General features: G+C 41.3%; 2 protein-coding genes across 4 annotated transcripts in view; both read left to right on the top strand.

The window, feature by feature from the left end:
- Positions 1–3,068: 3,068 nt before the first annotated feature.
- Positions 3,069–15,592, top strand: LOC308126568 (mortality factor 4-like protein 1). Of its 3 annotated transcripts, XR_013936451.1 has the most exons (13): positions 3,095–3,291; positions 3,719–3,765; positions 4,529–4,596; positions 5,770–5,856; positions 6,582–6,662; positions 7,165–7,190; positions 7,609–7,697; positions 7,812–7,913; positions 8,729–8,817; positions 11,888–12,060; positions 12,465–12,549; positions 14,207–14,388; positions 15,159–15,590. XR_013936451.1 is itself a non-coding variant. In XM_080491069.1 (12 exons), the coding sequence occupies exons 1-12, from the start codon at positions 3,252–3,254 to the stop codon at positions 14,289–14,291; spliced, it is 972 nt and encodes a 323-aa protein (XP_080347195.1). In that variant the 5' UTR covers positions 3,069–3,251; the 3' UTR covers positions 14,292–14,756. The 3 variants fall into 3 exon arrangements, 2 of the variants coding, with proteins under 2 accessions (XP_080347195.1, XP_080347196.1); XM_080491069.1 differs by lacking the exon at positions 15,159–15,590 and having other exon boundaries at positions 3,069–3,291; positions 14,207–14,756; XM_080491070.1 differs by lacking the exons at positions 12,465–12,549; positions 14,207–14,388 and having other exon boundaries at positions 11,888–12,067; positions 15,159–15,592.
- A 3,182-nt stretch (positions 15,593–18,774) lies between these two features.
- The window catches only part of uacab (uveal autoantigen with coiled-coil domains and ankyrin repeats b), a 50,029-nt gene continuing 47,949 nt past the window's right edge, over positions 18,775–20,854 (top strand). The window contains exon 1 of the mRNA XM_080490455.1: positions 18,775–19,002. Coding sequence (XP_080346581.1) covers positions 18,955–19,002 — 48 coding nt within the window. The 5' untranslated portion in view covers positions 18,775–18,954. The remainder of the gene's footprint in view (positions 19,003–20,854) is intronic.

Here is a 20,854-nt window from a genome sequence, read left to right as displayed (position 1 = left end):
GACCTTAAATGTTTCTGCATTATTTCTAAAGTGCAAGTTTCTCAACCGCTGTTTCAGTGGAGGATTTGAAATAACAACTCGATAGTCATTGAAGAAAGAAAGTGACTCTGGATGTGACTTGAGCTGTCAATCAAATCACTTGATTCACTCAAATTCAAATGACGTTCGTGGGTGGAAGATGCTCTATAATCTGAATGTTAAAGAAGGACGATGCTCTATAATCTGAATGTTAAAGAAGGAAGATGCTCTATAATCTGAATGTTAGAGGAAGAAGATGCTCTATGATCTGGATATTAGAGGAGGAAGATGCTCTATAATCTGGATATTAGAGGAGGAAGATGCTCTATAATCTGGATCTTAGAGGAGGAAGACATTTTATAATCTTTATGTTAGAAGAGGAAGAAGCTCTATAAGATAAAACTTTTATAATTCTTTGGACATTTTGGTAAATCGCCAATCAGCCACGTTCCTGCAGGCTGCTGGGATTACAGGAGGTCTGGTGTCTGTAAAGGGCGTCTGCTGCTACCTGACAATTAATCACAACTATGACATTTTGGAGACAAAGCAACATTTGTTTATTATTAATTAACATGTGTTTAACCTGGGATTAACGTGTTTATCCTGGGATTAACATGTGTCTACACCTGGGATTAATATGTGTTTACCCCTGGGATTAACATTTGTTTAACCTGGGATTAACATGTTTAACCTGTTTGAACTGATTTGATCATGTGTCTAGCCCTATCGACAACCATAAACAGACTCCAAGTCATTTATCGAGGTGATCTGGGATTTTTTTTAAAAATGGATCGTATATGAATTAATCCACAGACACCAGATTTGCTTTAATTTCCCTTCTTTAAAACATGGACTCTACAGGATTACCAAATAGATCGTGCTTTAAATATATCCTCTTATAAATACATGAGTGAGATTGACAGCCTTTTCTGTTTGTTTCTGTTTGTTTTGTTTACTTTTTGTTTATTTGTTTGCTTTTGCTTATCGTTCAGAAATGTATATACTTGATTAGAAAATATATGAAAATAAAAATGGAGAGCAATAGATGATAGATCGATGTCATTGAAATTTGTCTTGGACTACTGAATGATATAATACATGATATATACTGTATGAATATAGATGGATTCGTGGTTTTGATATGAAGCCTGGACTGTGGGATCTCCCTGATTAAAAATAATAATAATAAAAAAAAGACATTCCTGGACTGTGGCATCGCAGGAAAGCACATGATAGGTAAACATCATCAGTGTGCGCCGGGTTTACGTTTAAAACGTCTGAAGAATAGTCTTTGCTCGGGGTCACATAGACGTGGAATTATAATCCAAACTGAAGTGGTTGACTCACAATGTGTCTGCGTCATGTGATCACCAGGTGTAAACCCCAGGTGTGCAGTGGAGATGAGATGATCATCCTCAGATTAAATTAATCACTGAGAATAAGAAAGAAACGTCTGGTTTTGTTTGATTTTATGACTATTTTCATTGTTTGAGAGACATGAGGAGAGACTGGCAGGATAATAAGTCAAGTTACTTTTACAAATCCGATAATACCCAGATGATCATCCTCAATCAAACCTTTTGTTAAAGTACAATCTTAAAAAAACAACAATCCACTCCACGACACTTCAGAGCAGAATAATCAGCCGAGTGATTTTAGAATTGGTGTTTTTCACTCGTGGATCAGATCGAGGTGAGCAGAGAAATCAACGGAGCTGAAAATAATCTTTCAGACCGTCAATGACATGAACTGATCAACGGTGCAGTAACCCTCCACACAAATCATCTTTAAAAAAACACTCTGTCACGTCTCCGTCTAGTTTGAACCCAATAAACTGGATGAAATTTGACTTCACATTTCCCTCCTCTTTTTTCTCACTCATATTCTTGATCTTACTCTTAAGATGTATAAATGCTTTGTTGATTTGTGCTCCAGCTGAAGGAATGTGGAGGGGATTATTTTCTGCCCCCCATTGGTTATTTCTGACCCTCTTGGCTGTTGCTCATGCTCGCTCCTCGCCAGTCAACACTTCCACTTACTATTCTATAAAATGTATATTCTCCCTGGAAACTCAGTCTGCCTCCTTTCTTCATTCATTCAACTAAAAAACGAGTTATTTCACACTGCCGTGTGTGTGTGTGTGTGTGTGTGTGTGTGTGTGTGTGTGTGTGTGATTGTTTACATGCATGGTTTTTGTGTTTTTGTTCCTGAAAAGTTTTGCGTTCACGTGACGATGTTTCCTTGGAAACGCTGAAAACGATGTAGTTATCATGTTGGGCCACAAGTTGGTGCTGTTGTTTGTTTTTGTAATTAAACCACACACACATACACACACGCGCACAGAGAACAATGCGATCATAGACATTAATGTGAGAAAAAGTAAAAAAAAAACAGTTTAGTGCTTTCACTTGAAATGGTTGTCGTGTAAACAGACCTGAGGTTTTGAGTCGTCTGGAGACTTCACGTTTCTGCTCGGCTCACGTTAAAGTCGATTCAGTGATGAAACGGCTCATTAGAGTTCATGTGAAGAGTCTGACCTTCACAACTTGTTTGCTGGCCAGAAAACTCAGAGAAATCCTGTGACTTCAGAAAAAATGTCTATTTTTATTGACATTTCTTGTGTGTAACCTCCTTAGTGCGGTGGCGTGGACATGGGGAGCAGGTTGGATGGAATTGCCCGGCAGGTTGGGGAGAGCGGTTCTGATGGTGCGTCTGAGGTGGATTTGGGATGATGTCTTAATGTGATTTTTGAATTTCAGGTCGCAGACCATAAGTACACCCAAATCTCTTGATTGACAAGGAGTCAAGATGAGTGCTGACCTTTAACCTTTCCACTTTGAGGCCGAAAACCAAGGCCGCCGTTTTTTCGAGGTTAAGTTGTAAAAAGATCTGGCGCATCAACTTATCAGTTTAACTTGTGCATTGGCTCAGCAGTAGATGAGTGACAGGTTGCAAGTCCTTTTGAGATCCATATTTTTTAATTTATTATGTCATCGGTTTGACAGGAATTCAGAATCCTGGATGACAGCGAAGTTGTCCGAGCTTTCAGAGCAGTCCGTGAACGCACCGCGGCTCCGGGGCTTCACGGAGGTCAGGTGACCGGGGACAGGCGGCCCATTCTCGGCTTCTCCTTGGCTCTGTCTCCGATGTCGGGGGTGTTTCTGCCTGGACGAAATGGACTCTGGCAATGCTGGAATTTGATCACTCGGAGATCCGACCAGCTGAGTCTGTGAATGGCGCCAAAACAGGACCCTAAACCTAAATTTCAAGAAGGTTTGTAGCGGGGGAGCCGCGCCGAGCGCGCCGGGGACGGCTGCAGGGGGGCGGGGTTGTTATTGTTGTTGTAGCCGCTGCTGCTGGAGCTCCGGGCTAATGTTCTCCAGAGGGGAGCGCGGGGGCCAAATTACACCACTAACATATTAAAAATGAACGTAGACCCACTTTAATATCGCATTACGTCATATTAAAACGCGCTGTTTTCACATTATAAACGTTTAATTGACGTGAGCGCGATGCTAACGGTTAGCATGTGTTAGCTCATATCAAAGTGGCACAAAAAGACTCCCCGACGCGCTCAAATAACACATTAGTAAGTTTTAAACTGTCCGAGGCTGTTCGGCAGGTCGTTGGAGTTTAGAATATTGTGGTTATTTTGTGTTCTATGGTGTATTTTTCTCACATTTGTTTTCCCTCCTTTCAGGTGAAAGAGTCCTGTGTTTTCATGGGCCATTGCTCTATGAGGCCAAGGTTAGTGCGTGTGTGTGTGTGTGTGTGTGTGTGTGTGTGTGTGTGTGTGTGTGCGCGCGCGCGCGATCTAATAAAGTACAAATACCAATTTATAACCATTACCAGTCAAGTACTTATTTTTGAGTAACTTATACTTAATATCAGTATACACAACGACTTGCAGAAGTAAGTAATTACAAGTACTCCTATTACGTCACTTTTATGAGTATTAGTTTATTATATTAGAATTAATCATTATTCTTTTTAATTATATTCCAGAGTACTTGTACTTTTCTGGGTACTCTTTTGGACTATGTAACTTACACTATGTAATCTACATTTGTACTCTTTATTTAAATGGAAACATAAATGAAAAATTGTTACATTACTTGAACTAAGTTGTTTTTATTGAATACTTTTATTGTATTAACAGTTATTTTAGTTGTAGTATTTTACACTCTTTAATCTACTTGATTACTTTAAAAAAAACATGAGATGAGGAAGTAATGCATTACAAATATTCCCATTATAGTTATTAACTCATATTTTACCTTACAAGTTTGTAGTTTTAATCTACTTCACTACTTGAAGTAATTGCTTGAATATTCACACTACTGTAATCTTCAAGTTGTACTTTCGAGTACTTGTACCCCCCCCCCCCCCCCCCTCAAAAAAGAAGATTCAAAGTATGTAATAGTTGTAATACTGCAGTGATGTCAAGTATTTAGAAAGTACTTCGTTACCTTGAAATAAGTTAATCTTGTGAGCCTCGTCTCTGTTTCAGTGTGTGAAGATCAACATCAAGGAGAAGCAGATTAAATACTTCATTCATTACAGCGGATGGAACAAAAAGTGAGCAGAGTTTGTTTTCTGTCGGCGGATTCAAAGTGTGTCGGGCTTCGTTTTCGCATTTTCGTTTCGGAAGAGTTTCATGTTTACACGGCAACGTTTTGAAAACGAGTCCAGAACCAGTCCTTCAGAGACGTTGCATTTCAAACCGTTTCCATGGAGATGGAGTCGCAGCGCTTTTCAACCGTTGCCGTGTAAACGGGGCCTTGAATTTGTGGGATTACATCCGTTTTTGTGCGTTTGCATCTTTTTAGGCCTTTTCTCTTTTCCATTTTGCTCCATCATGAGTATTTTACTTTTTTTTTTTTTGTTGTTGTTCCTATGTTACACCTAATTTTGTGTTTTTGTGTTGAATGTTTTTGTTTCTCACCCTTTCTTCTTTCATTTGCCTCTTTGCTTTCACTTTTTCTCTTGTTTTTGTCCAGTTTTGTTTTACACGTTCCATGTAAATCTTTTCCGTTATTCTTCTGCATCGGTTTTCTCTTTATTAGTAGTTGTATTTTATGTATAAATGGTTAATTTACTTCCATTTGTTGTTGTTTTTTCTTTTTTTAAACATAAATTTTTAAATCTTTTTTTTATTTTTTCAGTTTTGCTCATTTCATGTGTGGCTTTTAGTAAATTAATATTATTTAACCATTAAAATGGTTATTTGAAGTAACTTATACCAGTTTTGTTTCTTCATGTTCTTCATTCTAATCCAGTTCACGTGGTTTTATTTGACGTTTTGTTCATTTTTAAAAATGTTTTCCTGTGAAATTGTATTTTACTCTTTGGTATATTATTCTAGTTGATTTGTGACGTTCTTGCATCTCTTTTTTTTGTCATCTCTTGATGATTGTTGCACGTCTCTGTGGTTCCGTCCCCTTTTCTGGACCACTTTAGCACCGGCGATTTCTTCATGTTTTTCTTGCATTTTATAGTTTTGAATCTTGTCCTTCATACGGTCAGTCCCTTTGTGGTCGTTCTTCACCTCCTCTCTGTTTATTTTTCCATGTTGAGCACTTAGCCTCATCTCTCAGTCTCTGTTCTGTTGTTTCTTTAATGGTTTCTCCCGTCGCTGCGTCAGCTCTTCGACATCTGCGCTCCTTTATTTGACGTTTTGTGTGTTTGGTGGTCGTAAGAAAAAAACCTGTGACGAAGTGTTGAAGGTCTTCGATGTCTCTTCTCCTGCAGCTGGGATGAATGGGTTCCTGAAAGCAGAGTTCTCAAATATGTGGACAGCAACCTTGCGAAACAAAAAGAGCTTCAAAAGGCCAATCAGTAAGTTCCCCCACCGCCATTACTGAGCATTTTAACCCTTTAACATCCTCAAAGAAAAGAAGCAACAGAAGAATTGTTTCATAAACCAAAGACGGACCTTTACAGACTGACATGGATTCTGTAAACTAAACCCAGAAACATTAAACCTGACTCAGATTCTTAAAAGAAGACGAAGAAGACTCTGAAACAGACTTTTTAGAATAAATCCAGATTTTAACCCTTTATTGGACTATATTGAGGAACTCCCCGATTCCTCTGTTTCTCCTAAACTAATAATTGCACAACGTTACATTTCCAATATTCACGTCACATTAGTAACAACATCTTTGACCGATGCTTTTCAGGTTAAAATTTCAAATGAGTAACTTTACAAACGTGTAATAAAACCTCTTTGGGCTATTTAAATAAAAAAAACAAAACAATAACATGGTTAATGAATTTGTTCTTGATTTTTACACTTGCCAGCGGAGGTCATGATCTGCAAATGATGTATATTGTTTATTTCTTTAAAATGACTCATCTTGAAATTTGCTTTAAAGACACCAGAGATCTTCACATTTTAACTTCTAAGTGAAACCGAATACCTGGACTGGAAGTTAAAAGTCTCTGAGACGCCTCCGTCGCCTTTTCTTAAACGAAGCGCCATCATTTGGCGGGTTTGCTTTAACGATTTTGTCCCTGAAAGCGTTTTCTGTTCTGATTCTTCTGTTTTCCTCCTCTGGCAGGGACCATTATGTCGAGGGAAAGATGAGGGGTTTAGCACCAAGCAAGAAGATTGCTGCTGTGCAGCAGAAAAATGTCGATCTGTAAGTGTTGGCCTGTTCACGTCACGATGTACTTAGTGCTTCAGTAAAACCGTGTACACTCCTCTGACTTGGCACATGATCATCATGAAGGTTTTTTTTTTTTTTTTTTTTTTTTTTTTCTGTTTTTGCATTCAGACCAGAGGAAATGTTATTTCCCAACATTTAATGAGAGTTTAGAAGAAGTTCTGTTACAGGCTGTTTATTTGGATGCAAAGTAAATCAAGAAAGATTCTGATGAATAAACCATCTTCATTTAGGTGATTTCAGAAGCCGCTGTTTGTTTTTATAATGAAACCTCACACGCATGTGTTGCAGAGAACAATAGTGAGTTTATTACATTTAGCCAAAACGTCCTTATTCAGACGTGTCTGGTCTATTCATTACATTCTTTTTGTCACGACTATAAATCTTTCAATGACGCTAAAGCCTCATTTTGTTCTTCTGTGTAATTGAACCGCAACGTCATTCATGACTATCTTTCCTTTTTCTTCTTTTATTCCAGGAAAGTGAAAAAGGCAAAACAAAAGAGTAAGTACACCGGACGAGAACAAAGTGTTTCTTTGACTTTGTGATGAGACGAGCGCTCGTACCATCTGACGTATATAAAGAGCCCGACAAATAGGAAAAATGCAAATGATCTAGATTGTTGTTTTGAGAACCATCTCTCATGGAAATGTACTTAGTGGTATTAAAGTCATTTGGAAGCACAAAGAATCTGATTAAATCACTGAGGGATAAATGAAGTTAATGCTTGTATAAAAAAAAAACAAGGTGAAGTGGTGCTTTTAGCAGCGAGAAATAAGCTTCAACTTATTTTCTTTTTTTACCTTTTAGTCTAATATGACTAAGAGCAGCCTGCTGTTCAAGCAGCTTGTTATGATCTGTGTCTCCCGGCCAAAGTGTTCTAAAAGCTTGAGTTTGTACTAACTGTCCTGGTGTCGTTCAGCCCCGGGGCCGGGCGAGGGCACCAGCAGCGGAGAGCCGCCCCAGGGGCCCCGCAAGAAGAGGGCCCGGGTCGATCCCACCGTGGAGAGCGTGAGTACCTTCAGTTATCAACCACAAAATCACCCTGCACGGTTCTTCTCTTCTCTCTGTCTTTGTAAAGGAAACGTTGAGTGTTTATAATGAAAGCTGTGTGTGTGTGTCCAGGAGGATATGTTCACCAACCGCGTGGAGGTGAAGGTGAAGATCCCGGAGGAGCTGAAACCCTGGCTGGTGGATGACTGGGACCTCATCACACGACAGAAACAGGTGTTGTAATTGCGTACCAGTTTCCAGGTGGTTTGATCCCGTCTCAAAATTGAATGTGAACGCTGCACAAGCAAAATGAAGGCGTGCAAATCCCCCCAAATATATAAGACCTGTCATAGGAAGTTGTTTTATACTCACGGTTGTTGTTTTTTTCAATACACCAAAATAATGTTGATTGTAATGCACAATATATCACAAATTTATCATGGTAGGATCAACATATGTTGGAAAAACACTGACTGAACTGTGTCCAGACAAAAAGCAGAAATGCTCTGCTGGTGGAAAGATAAAGCTGAATGTCCTCTGCATAGCAGTGAGACCGGACATTAGATTAATGAAACATACAGCCAAGGGGGTGGAGCTACACCATGAAGAGGATGGGGCCCCAGACAGAGCCCTGGGGGACACCGCAGGAAGAAAAAAAAAATGTCTCCCAAGATGGAACTTGTTGAAAACACTCAGATTCCATGGAAATGAGAAAAACACACAACTTTTCTGTAATGCTGCTTCTGCTACTACTAATTTCATTACCAGAACAACCAACAGCGCCCACTAGTGGCCTGGCTTGTTAACTACATCGTTTTCTGCTATGGGAATGGACAACGTTTTCAAAACGTTACAGTCTAAACGCGACAGTTTTGTGAAACCAAATATGCAAAAACAATCTTTTTCACTTGAAACGTTGTCGTGTAAACGAAGCCTAAACTGGGCCTCGTTGAGAAGAAGGGCGGATTCTTAGTCTGTAAAATGTCGCAGTTTAGTTCCATAATCCTCCTGAAAATAAATGCAAATAAGAAGTTGTTTGTGTGTTGCAGCTGTTTCATCTTCCTGCCAAGAAGAGTGTGGAGACTGTGCTGGAGGACTATGCAAACTACAAGAAATCAAAAGGAAACTCGGACAATAAGTGAGGACTGCTCATTATGTCGGTGCTGGGATTTTCCATCTCCATGTGAATTCACAATAATTTCTCCATTCTGCTTTGATTGTGCCCATTGTTTACTCCACTTCATACAAACTGTGTATTCAGTAGGTGCTATAGTTCATCTGCCCTCTTTTAACCTTTTATTCAAAGCTTATTAAGATGGATGCAAAGGTTTTAACTAGGGATGGAGGCCGATCCGGTCGTGATTCCCTTATCGGAAATTTTCCGATCCATGAAGCCTCGTCTGTGTTTTACTGTTACTGAAATGAAGTGTTTCCCTGCTGCTGCTCTGCTCGCTGGCTGCAAACTGTGGACTGGATTTCCTGAAGGGAGGCGGGTCTCAATGAGACGAGGACGAATGAGTCAGGAAATCCATTCCACAGTTTGCTGCCAGCGAGCAGGCTAGGGAAGTAGCACTGTGCTATCCAACGTTTCAAGACAACATGTCGCTGCTTGGACGGATTTTACACTCAAAACTCCAGCCCGCCGAGGAGAAGAGCAGCTCCTCCGCTGTAGCAGGCGATTCACACCCCACACCTACTCCACGCTAAACTCCCTGAAAATAGTCCCAATCGTTTGTGCTGCGTTCGAGCTGGAAACATTCTGTTGGTACTGCGTTGCTAAATAATTTCTCCAGGGATTAATAAACTGATTCTGAGGTTTTAAAGATAGAACTCGTTTATTATGAGATGATGACGTCACGCAGACCCCCACATTGTCCACATGGAACAAAAATACTTTGTACTGCTTCCTTTTCTGTCCTGATACTAACCTCAAGTTGTCTTTTGAGAGAATACATGTATACATTAGTACATTTCATACTTTACTGTAGAGAGGAGTTTATTACAGCCTCATATAAAATCAACAATAATGATGATAATAGTATTAAAGCAAACAGAGCTCTTGAATCGGAATAGTATCAGCGTCAGCAAATTTAGGTATCGGATCGACGAAGTGAAAAAATGTGGATCGGTGCTTCCCGAGTTTTTACCTTGAACTTTCGTTGAAGAATAGTGACGTCACGTCATACTCGCTGGGTTGTATCAAGGAGTTTTTATGAGTGTGAGCGCTCCGTACAGTATAGATCCAGATATTGGTATCGGTGCATCCCTAATTTTTATATTTATCATTGGAAAATTAAATACATTTCTAGCAAACTAATTTCTTGCGTCGTGATGCAAAACCAAATGAACTAGAATCCCTGGTATTTCACTACTCTTTGTTCTATTTTCTGGATGGGATTCAGCTCATTCATTCTGACGCTTTATTTAGCGCGACAGAAATGTGCATTTCACAAGAATAATACATTAAATAAAACTTACAAGATGTATTTCTTCCATGTTTCAAAGGAGATAATGTCACTTTAAATAGTTTTCTGTTTGCCGTTCATGTGGAATTTAAAGGGGACATATCATGCTAAATCCACTTTTTTAGCCCTTAAATGCATTTTGTTGTATATTTAGAGTGTTTAGAAGTACAGAAAAGTTCAAAGTAGTCTCTTCAGGTGCTCCGTTGATATCTTTATATTCTGTTTTGGTCATATTTTGCGATCGGTTTCGATTTTTCTATTCTCTATTACGTTTTTTGAACAATGACGTCACAGTATTCGCAGCGGAACTGCCAAATTAGGACATCGACACTTCGAGCAATCCGCCATTTTTGTTTCTCGCTGCGATTTTGTAGTCCAACCGAAGTTACGAGAGGATAAGTCGAAATGTTCGGTTGTTGGATGTAGTAACCCACAAGCTTCGTTACACCGTCTCCCAGCATCAGAACCTTTTCGAAGTGCCTGGTTGAGTTTTATTTTTCACAGAAATGTACCCACATCTGTGGGTAAGGTCATTTTTGTGTGCGCGAATCACTTTAAGGATGACTGCTTCAACAACCTCCGCCAGTATAAAGAAGGATTTGCCGAAAGACTTCGTCTGATTGAGCGGTCAGTTCCTTCTATCTATGGAGACGACGAACAGAGCACTTCGGTAAGCTGTATATAACGCTAAAAAGTGTGATGATAAGACGTCCCTGTCATTGTTTTGTTAGCATTAGCAGTTGCACCGTCTTCATATGTTAGCGCTGTGTGCTCGTTTTAGATTATAATGTAACTTCTGTGTTAAATAGTCGTTGTAATACAGGCAGTATTGTAGTAGTGGGCATGGATGGAGAAGTTAGTGTAAATATAGTAACACACCATTGTGTTACATCCATATGAAGACGTTGTTCTGAAGGTGCATCATCGTCATTTTCATCTCGCTCCGCCGGGTCCGACTCTGGCTCCAACATGTATGGCTGGATGGACAAATCTTCCCTTGTTGACATTTTGTAAATAATGTGTGAATATAAAGTTTCTGCGCCGCTAGATAATTGTATCTGTTCTATCAAACTACAAAGATGGCCGAACAGGGTGTAGTTGAACCGAGTGTCACCTCTGCAACCTGGAGAGGAGGCGGGGTATGAAGTGTCTCATTTGCATTTGAAGAGACCGCCCCAAAACGAGTTGCTCTCAGAAGCACATCAGAAAAGGGGTTGAAAAGGGGCCTGTGGAGCTCTAATAATGAGGAATTCAGACCCAAGCATTGCAGTTCCGCTTTATATAGACCACAACTGTATGATTTATATGTAAAAAGGAAGGATTTAAAAGCATGATATGTCTCCTTTAAGTGATTATTAGAAATACTACAAATTTGTAGTATTTTCTTTAATGTCCCGTTCTAAATTGTAGTCACCTGCCTAATTAAAGCTGAGAGCAGGTGTGCAAATATTTCAATGGTGTGGTATAATTCATGAGACCTGCGAAACAATCAGAAGCTTTATTTTGTGTGGACACGCATTACAAATTAAAAGTTTTCATTCTCTAAAGTGAACACTGATGTCATCAGCTTAGAGTTTTTATCATCCATATTAATCTGCTTGACCTTCACAATAAATTCAGTTTAAAACTGCATTTGAATAAATCCAAGGCCCAAGACCCTGACACGAATGATGGGTGGATGAAGAGAAAGTGTGATTCCTCCAGTTTCTCCAGTTAAACTCTCTCCTCTCTCTCTCTCTCCAGGGAGTACGCCGTCAATGAGGTGGTGGCGGGAATCCGAGAGTACTTCAACGTGATGCTGGGAACTCAGCTGCTCTACAAGTTTGAGAGGCCGCAGTACGCAGAGATCCTGTCGGAGCACCCGGACATGCCGATGTCTCAGGTGTACGGAGCGCCTCACCTGCTGCGGCTCTTCGGTACGGAGCACAAAATAAACACAGTGTGTGTTTTTTTTTGGGGGGGGGGGGGGGGGGGGGGGGTGTCAAGACACCTTGATGTGTGGAGAGAAAACGCCTCGTTACTGATTTTAACCCTTGTTTCCATGGAGACGGAGTCCGAGCACTTTCAAAATGTTTTACTGGATTGGAGTCTCTCCTGGACCGGTTTTAGCCCGCAAGCTTTAAGTTTGACATCCCTGTAAAGTTCTTTTAGCAGTGTGTGTGTGTGTGTGTGTGTGTGTGTGTGTGTGTGTGTGTGTGTGTGTGTGTGTGTGTGTGTGTGTGTGTGTGTGTGTGTGTGTGTGTGTGTGTGTGTGTGTGTGTGTGTGTGTGTGTGTGTGTGTGTGTGTGTGTGTGTGTGTGTGTGTGTGTTCCTGGGACAGTTCGTATCGGAGCCATGCTGGCCTACACGCCTCTGGACGAGAAGAGTCTGGCTCTGCTGCTCAGCTACCTCCAAGACTTCCTCAAGTAAGCCCCGCCTCCCGAACACGAACACCGCACATCACGTCTGGTTGATTCCCAAATGTCAGGCATTAGTGCAGCAGGGCTTGTTGAGAATCGTGAAATCGATTTTCTGCTCTGAGAAACACTTTGTGGACGATTGAGAAAACAAAAAAACAGAGAAGATTCTGCCGCCGCCGCCGCCGCTCAGACGTTTTGGATGTAAATAATGACACACAGTTTGTCTCACAGCCACTGGAAACTGATCATCAACACAATAAGCACAGTTCAGAGCGTCTCTCTCACAGCAGCAACAGGAAAACATTCGACTGACAACGTGCAAGGCTTTTTTTTTTTTCTGTAATTTTCACAAACTCTGTGTTTTCACCTTCTTACAGATTAACACCTCGATTGACACTGCAAGATAATAATAATAGTAATTATAATTATTATTATCGCCATCAAAGTAACAACAAGCACTATTCTTTTGGGGGAGAATCCTGCAAATTCATAGTTTCCCTGAGCTCTTTGCATTAAGATTAAAGTTAAACAGGCGATATTTATTTATTTTGTTGCGTTTTTTTAGTTTTATGTTTATTCAATTTTTCTTTGAGACAGAGTCTCGTCAGTGTGTGTGGATGTCCGGGAGCCTCGCGTGTGTTTGTTTGCTTGTTCTTGCTGCTGTCTGAACCAAACTCTCAGGAATATTCGTTACTTCAAGCTTAATGGTTAAAATTACTGCTCCAGCTGACTGTCGGGCCTTTTGGAGGTGACGTAGCGTCGACGCAGAGGCTTTGTGTGTTTTACAGATAAATAGACATTTACACTGTACAAAGCTTACTACATAAAGTTTACAAATGAAATAGAAACTATATACGTTCAGTCTGTAACTAAAATACCTGCTTGTTATCATAATGTCTATTGTAAGATAAGATAAGATAAGATATCCCTTTATTTATGTCGCATGTGGAGAAATTTGCAGTGGTACAGCAGGATAGTACAGAGAAAGAAACACACATAGCAGGAACTAAAAAAAGCAGATAAAAATACAATATAATAGAAACAATATGCACACGGTGCCTATAGGTGTGGACATGTACAGAATATGGGGGTGGATGTATTTTACACAGTAAATATGTTCTTATAGATTATTATAGTTATAGCACCACTTATTGCCCAGTTGGAGTGGAGTGATATTGTCCGGTTGTGGTGTGATAGAATAATCAGTTTTTGTCACATTTTGAAAAATATCCTTCCATAATAATGATAATATTTATCTTAGTGAGAAAGCGTCTCTCCTGCAGCCTCGTCCAGGTCTCATCAGTCTCAATCACAGATGAGACCAAACTGAGGAATAACACCAACTCTGTTATTTCTTTAGTTTTACTTCAGGTTTGCCCGGATGATTGGATTCCTCCCGTGTGTGTGTGTGTGTGTGTGTGTGTGTGTGTGTGTGTGTGTGTGTGTGTGTGTGTGTGTGTGTGTGTGTGTGCGTGTGTGTGTGTGTGTGTGTGTGTGTGTGTGTGTGTGTGTGTCTGTGTCTGTCTGTCTGTCTGTCTGTCTGTCTGTCTGTCTGTCTGTCTGTCCTGCAGGCTGTCCGTGTCCCCGGCAGACGAGCGGCCACGTCTCAGCCCTCATTAAACTCCTCCGTCCGCACTGACAGCAGCTTGTTCCTGTTCTCCAGGTACCTGGTGAAGAACTCGTCCACGCTCTTCAGCGCCACCGACTACGAGGTGGCGCCGCCCGAGTACCACCGCAAGGCCGTGTGAAGGCGGCGAGGAGGAAGCTGCGCTCCAACACACACATCATCGTCCTGCAGGCGAGGAGGAAGAGGAGGAGGAGGAGGAGGAGGAGGAAGCTGGATATGCCGTCAATTTAGTGCCAAAAACACAAGCGCATAGAAACTGTAATCGTGCACAGTTACACAACTTTCTGTGAGCTGGTTGTGACTTCTGATCTCTCTGTGCGCGGTGATGTTGAGTTTTAGGTACTTTGGGAGCGGGCACTGTATAGATGGCCTTGTAATCCCCCCTCCTTTCTGATTGGTCACTTTAAACGTTAATGTTTGGCGGTCAGAGGTACAGTAGGGGCTATCAAGGCGGTGCAAGTTAAGGCCTCTGCATCCTCCCATAAGAACCCAGAGGAACAAGAAGAGTCGGGCTGTGACGTCAGCCAGCTGCCCAAAAAAAAAAAAAAGAAGCTTTTCGGCAGGAGACTTCATACTGCGTAAAGAAGCTGTTGAACTTGTAGGCCACGCCCCCTCGTGACAGGCCACGCCCCCTCATGGCAGGCACACATCTGTGAAGCAGCGTTTTAACTTTTCAACTGCAGCTTATGTCTCACTTCCAGTGCTTTCAGAAACACATTTCTCTGAACTGGTTCAGTAATAAAAGAGAACGTTTGTGTCTGAGCCGCCATGTTGGTCTGGTTTTAACCTTTACTATGCCAGCTAAGCTGACGTCTGGTCGACGCCCAATTTTCCTTAATCTGAGTTGTTCGCAGAAATGTTAATCTGTTTTTTTTAAAGTAATATTAAAACCCTAATTATACATTCTATTGATAGTCTGTCATTTATTATATGCCCGGTAAACAGTGACGTTTAAAGTGGCCAATCAGAAAGGAGGGGGGATTACGAGGCCGTCTATGCGGTGCCCGCCCCCAAAGTACCAAACCTCTACATCACCATGCGCGATGAGAGATCAGAAGTCACAGCCAGCACACAGAAAGTGGTCTAACTGTGCACGATTGCAGTTTTTTTTTGCCGTTTGTGTTTTTGGCCCTGAATTGACACCATAGCTGCGGTCCAACACACACACATCATCATCCTGCGGGCGAGGAAGAGGAGGAGGAGGAAGAGGACAAGTCTCTCCATCAGAGAAGAGTTGTGTGTGGTCCTCTCCCACCAGCAGCTCTCTGTGTGTGTTCCTGTGTGTTCCCACACACACTTCTTATGTTGCATGTGTGTATTTATTAGTGTTTGTCTGCCTTCTGGTGAAATTTCAACCACGTCACTCTTTTTGTATTTTGTGTGTTTGTATTGACTTGTTAAAAAAAGAAGTTTTTACACGACCTCTGCAGTGTTTGTGTCCTCTCTGCGTGGCGTCGTCACTGACAGGAAGTCCCCGCTGAGCCAAAGACTGTGTGCGTGTGCGTGTGCGTGTGCGTGTGCGTGTGGGTGTGTGTGGGCGTGGGCGTGGGCGTGGGGGTGTGTGTGTGCGTGTGCACGCGCCTGTGTGTGTTATAGAGCAATGTTCTTTTCAATCCGATAAAAAAACAACTCAATTATATGTGATTTCTCTTTTTCTATTTAAAGTAAATGCTCACAAAGTCTGACCAGACCAGATAAGCTTTTCTCTCATCTTCTCCCAACTTGAAATCAAAAAAAATATTTAAATAAATGAGTGGAATAAAGAAAAGTGAGAGACAGTGAGTGAGTGCAGAAAATGTGATCTTGTTATCGAAAAGCATCCACAGTCGGCCTCAACATGTCTATTTTTATTATTATTAATATTAGTCATTACTGACAATATGACTTTTTTCTATAATTTCATAAATGCAAGAAAACTACTACTCACACATTTTGGGGGGATTGTATTTTCTCTTTTAGCCTCATTTTACAGGTTAAACGTTTTTGGCTTTTTTTTTTTCATTTGATGTTTTCAAAAGAAAAAAACGTCCAAAGTTTCGTGTTTTCACTAAAATGTGAACAAACCTTCAGGTTTGTCTTTGAGCCGCTCTGAGCTTCAGGACAGCTGTCTCCACGGCAACGGACGTCACCATGGAGACACCTGAAGAAGAGGCCAGGTTAATGTGTGACCAACATAAAGCCACAGCAGGATGCCGTGAATGAAAAATGATGATTTACAAATATTTGTGGTTTATTAATCTTCTATATTCCCGATTATCTCAGCTCGGTAACTTGCAGATTATTGATTTGTTATTACGAAGAGATCTGAGCGAGTGAGTCTCTGCAGTACAAGCTGCTGGGTTAAGTAACTGCACAAAGATTTTTTTTCAGAAAATGATCACCAATTGTTTATATTTATACCCAAACAGGTAAAAACGGCACTTTCTGGAAACGCTTGGGCGGCAACATGCACGCCACAGCTGACGTAAGTAGTTCTGCGCAAGTCGCTGGACGATAACAATGATCTCCTCCAGAGTGTCATGACTTCCACTCCAGAGCCTCCTGGGACTTGGTAGTTTTATTTTGACAGTCACTGTAAAAAAACAATCCAACTTGGTCGAATGTCTGTGTTCTTCCCATTGTTAATGATTATAGCATATTGTTCTCCGTGTGCATGTGGTTTAATTACAAAAATAACCAACAGTGCCCATTTGTGGCCCCTCATTCTAACTACGTCGTTTTTGCTGTTTCCATGGAAATGGGCATTGTTTTCAAAACGTTGCTGTGTGAACACGAAACTTTTATGAAATGAAAACGCTAAATTGAGCGTTTCGCCTGAAAAACTGAGTTAATAAGACCTTAGTGTCCTGCTGATCTTGAACAGCTTCACACACACACACACACACACACACACACACACACACACACACACACACACACACACACACACACACACACACACACACACACACACACACACACACACACACACACACACACACACACACACAATTAATTTGATTATGAAATCAATAATAGGCCTGCCGTCTTTCAATAATGAGTAACAATTTAAAAATGGAATCTGAATGAATGAAGTATTTTGAGTTCATGTGTGGAACCCTCAACATTTCAACCAGCCTTTGTTTAAGTAGCCTTCAAAAGATAAACCTCCAGAGGATCGTATATCAATAAAAGGAAAAGTCAATGTGGAGACATCAGAAGGTTCCAGCTTTGTCTGTGATGCTGTTTTTTTTATCAGAAAGCAGCCTGTTGGTTTCTGGGCTCAAGCGGAAAGAAAAAATCACACTCATTTTCCAAATTGAAAGACATTTCACACACATCTGATACATCTGAGTTTAACTTTGAAATCAAAAACAGTTAGCATCTTTACATAAATACAGTTATTGGAGTGAAAAAGGTTCAAAATACAAGACGCAGATTTTTTTTGGAACATACATTTTTCAAGTGGTGTGAGCCAACGTGAACCTTTTTGAATTCGTCCACACAACAAAAAAAAGCTATCTTCTCGCCGTTACTCTATTATTAATTTTAGTTATTTTTTCAAAGCTTTAAAGTATTTATTTTATTTCTTTGAAAAGCACTGGGAATTGCCTTGAGTTTGAATGGTTCGCTATAAATACATTTGCCTTGCCTCTTTCATTCGACACCCATTCATGAGACCCGAGCTGAGATATTGGTGACGCCGCCATGAGAGCTGGTCATTTTGTCAGGGTGTAAAAACGCTCGTAATGCAACAGCTACAAGTGCCTTTTTGGACATTTCAGGGTTGGTTTTTTTTTTTTCCACCAGAAGGTTTTAATTAAAATTGGCTTTTGTTGATATTGCACTCATTTTCTGAAATAATTGTTTGGTTTTGTGAAATAATTCTTAAATATTACTTTTCCATTATGTATAGTCAGCGCCACAAAAAAAGAAACTTTAAAGTTTATATTTAAAGGTTGTTCTGGCACCATTTTATTGTTCCGGCCCACTTGAGATGAATTTGGCCTGTTTTGTGGCCCCTGGACTAACATGTGTTTGACACGCCTGGTTTACACACAATATCATTTGTTGGACAAATGTGTTTTATTTCAAACAGACGCGCTGAATTAAATACAATGTCAATGGGCAACGTGGTTAAAAATTAACTCATGCTTTCAGTAGTGTTTGAGAAAAGTACTTTGAAGTCAAATGTGAGTGTTTTTGTACTTGAACAGGTCAATAAGTACTCACTTTCAGTGTTCTTTTCACCTCTTGTAGAGGCTCAGTGTCATGTATTAATTATTTAAATACTTTTCCCCCATGTTGACAGTAGTGAAAGAATCAACTTTTAATAAAGTATTTTAATGCATTATTCTGTAATAAAGTGTTGTTAATTGATGGATTTCTTGATATTTTGCTTTTTCTTCCAGGTTTTCCAGGTAAGTTTGACGTCATGACTTTATTTTCCAGGCGTTTCAGGTGAGTGTGACGTCACGACGTTGTTTTCCACCTTCGTCCCAGGACGTCTCCAGCTTCTCCCAACGGCTGCGGACGCGGAAGTCCCGCCCCTTATGCGCGCCAATTGGCCCGAGCCGCCTCCCATCACGAGTCGTGCTGCGCTCTGATTGGTCCGCCGGGTCGTCAGTCAGAGCGCGGGCAGTTTGCGGTGAGGCGTCAGGTGAAACTCGCTCCGTGAGGAAAAAGAAGAGGCTACAACTTTTTTTTGTACTTCATTTGAACTTTCTGGAAAAGATAAAACTTTTTGTTACTTCGTCTGAAGTCTGTGGAAAGTTTGTGAGCTTGTTGTGGAGCGAAGTTTGAAGATGAAGAGTCTGAAGTATCGCCTGAAGAAGCACGAAGTGACAATCACAGTAAGTAACTGGGTGCGTGCGTGTGTGTGTGTGTGTGTGTGTGTGTGTGTGTGTGTGTGTGTGTGTGTGTGTGTGTGTGTGTGTGTGTGTGTGTGTGTTCCCACGGTGTTCGGAAAACACTCCACCCGCAGCTCCAGGCACCTGCAACGGGGCGCTAGGAGGGATGTGGGTGGTGGAGAGGTGCTTGACCCGGCTACAATCCAAGCCTGGATCAGGTCTAGGTTCAGAGCCTGGATCAGGTCCAGGTTTAGAGCCTGGATCAGCCCGGTACAAAGCCTGGATCAGGTCTAGGTTTAGAGCCTGGATCAGGTCTAGTTTCAGAGCCTGGATCAGGTCTAGTTTCAGAGCCTGGATCAGGTCTAGGTTCAGAGCCTGGATCAGGTCTAGGTTTAGAGCCTGGATCAGGTCTAGGTTCAGAGCCTGGATCAGGTCTAGGTTTAGAGCCTGGATCAGGTCTAGTTTCAGAGCCTGGATCAGGTCTAGTTTCAGAGCCTGGATCAGGTCTAGGTTCAGAGCCTGGATCAGGTCTAGGTTTAGAGCCTGGATCAGGTCTAGGTTCAGAGCCTGGATCAGGTCTAGGTTTAGAGCCTGGATCAGCCCGGTACAAAGCCTGGATCAGGTCTAGGTTCAGAGCCTGGATCAGGTCCAGGTTTAGAGCCTGGATCAGCCCGGTACAAAGCCTGGATCAGGTCTAGGTTTAGAGCCTGGATCAGCCCGGTACAGAGCCTGGATCAGGTCTAGGTTCAGAGCCTGGATCAGGTCTAGGTTCAGACCCTGGATCAGCCCGGTACAGAGCCTGGATCAGGTCTAGGTTCAGAGCTTCAGATCCAGGTTCTGATTTTCAGATCCAGGTCTAGACCTTCAGACCTCAGTCCCAGTCTGGACCTGCAGCAGGTTGTTGTTGTTGTTGTTGTTGTTGTTGTCGTCGTCGTCCTCACAGGGGCCTCCACGGGGCCGAGACCCCCGTTTTGAACCACAGTTTCTTTCAGTCTTTATATAAGCTGCAGATCAAAATGATCGCTGTCATGATGCTGGAGAAGAAAGTTGTGATCAACCATGATTCTGTGTTCACAACTTTTCAAACCAAACAAACTTTGTCTTCCTTCAGGCCGAAGCTGAAAAACATTGAAATTATTCTTACATTGGAATGATGATGATAAAGCAGAATATTTTTCCGCATCAGACCATCTGGTTGAAACTACAACATTAAATAATTAAAGAGAAGAAGAAAATGTTTTTTTGTGGAAGGAGTTGATGAAAAGTGTTTTATACATAAAGTCACATATTTAGATTGAAGCTGATTGCAGTCGATGAATGAGTCTATAAATTCACTTACACGTGTTTAGCATTAGCTGGTGGCTACATGTTTAGCACTGGGGCGACACAACCACCTGAATTTCCAGGCGGTGTGTAAATTCAGCCGTGTTCTTATCCGCGCCTCCATCCCGCAGTTTTTAAACGGAAACTTTCCTCCGTTTCGCCGGGACATCAGTTAGCCGCTAATGTTCGTAGCTTCTTTACACGCTGGGGTTTTGTTGGCCGACGGGTATGATCGATATGTGAGGGACTGGAAGGAATTTTGTCAGGCGCAACAAGAAGAATTTTGTGTTGAGATTTTTTATTTTATTTTGAAATTAGCATATTCAATCCCAGCTCTAGTTTTTTTTCTCAATATAATCGAGCATTGTTTCCTTAAAGGTGTAATGTGCAGTTTAAAGAAAACTAATATCACGATAGTTTTCGGAAAGAGTCGAAGAAAACCCCGAGCCTGTCATGTGTTGTAATACCACTTTGAACCAGGAGGTGGTGTAGTGAGTCACTGATGGAGTGTGTCTGCATTACATCAAGAGAA

The sequence above is a fragment of the Lipophrys pholis genome, assembly GCF_963383615.2.
Source record: "Lipophrys pholis genome assembly, chromosome: 2".
In the NCBI taxonomy this organism is placed as follows: Eukaryota; Metazoa; Chordata; class Actinopteri; order Blenniiformes; family Blenniidae; genus Lipophrys; species Lipophrys pholis.
This window is presented reverse-complemented; position numbering and strand designations above follow the sequence as displayed.

What these genes read in the sequence shown, in the direction of transcription:
- LOC308126568 (XM_080491069.1), top strand. Translation starts at nt 3,252, where the DNA reads ATGGCGCCAAAACAGGACCCTAAACCTAAATTTCAAGAAG. An exon ending in GAAAAAGGCAAAACAAAAGA is followed by an intron (nt 7,191 to 7,608) that starts GTAAGTACACCG and finishes GGTGTCGTTCAG; the next exon opens with CCCCGGGGCCGGGCGAGGGC. An exon ending in TCACCTGCTGCGGCTCTTCG is followed by an intron (nt 12,061 to 12,464) that starts GTACGGAGCACA and finishes TTCCTGGGACAG; the next exon opens with TTCGTATCGGAGCCATGCTG.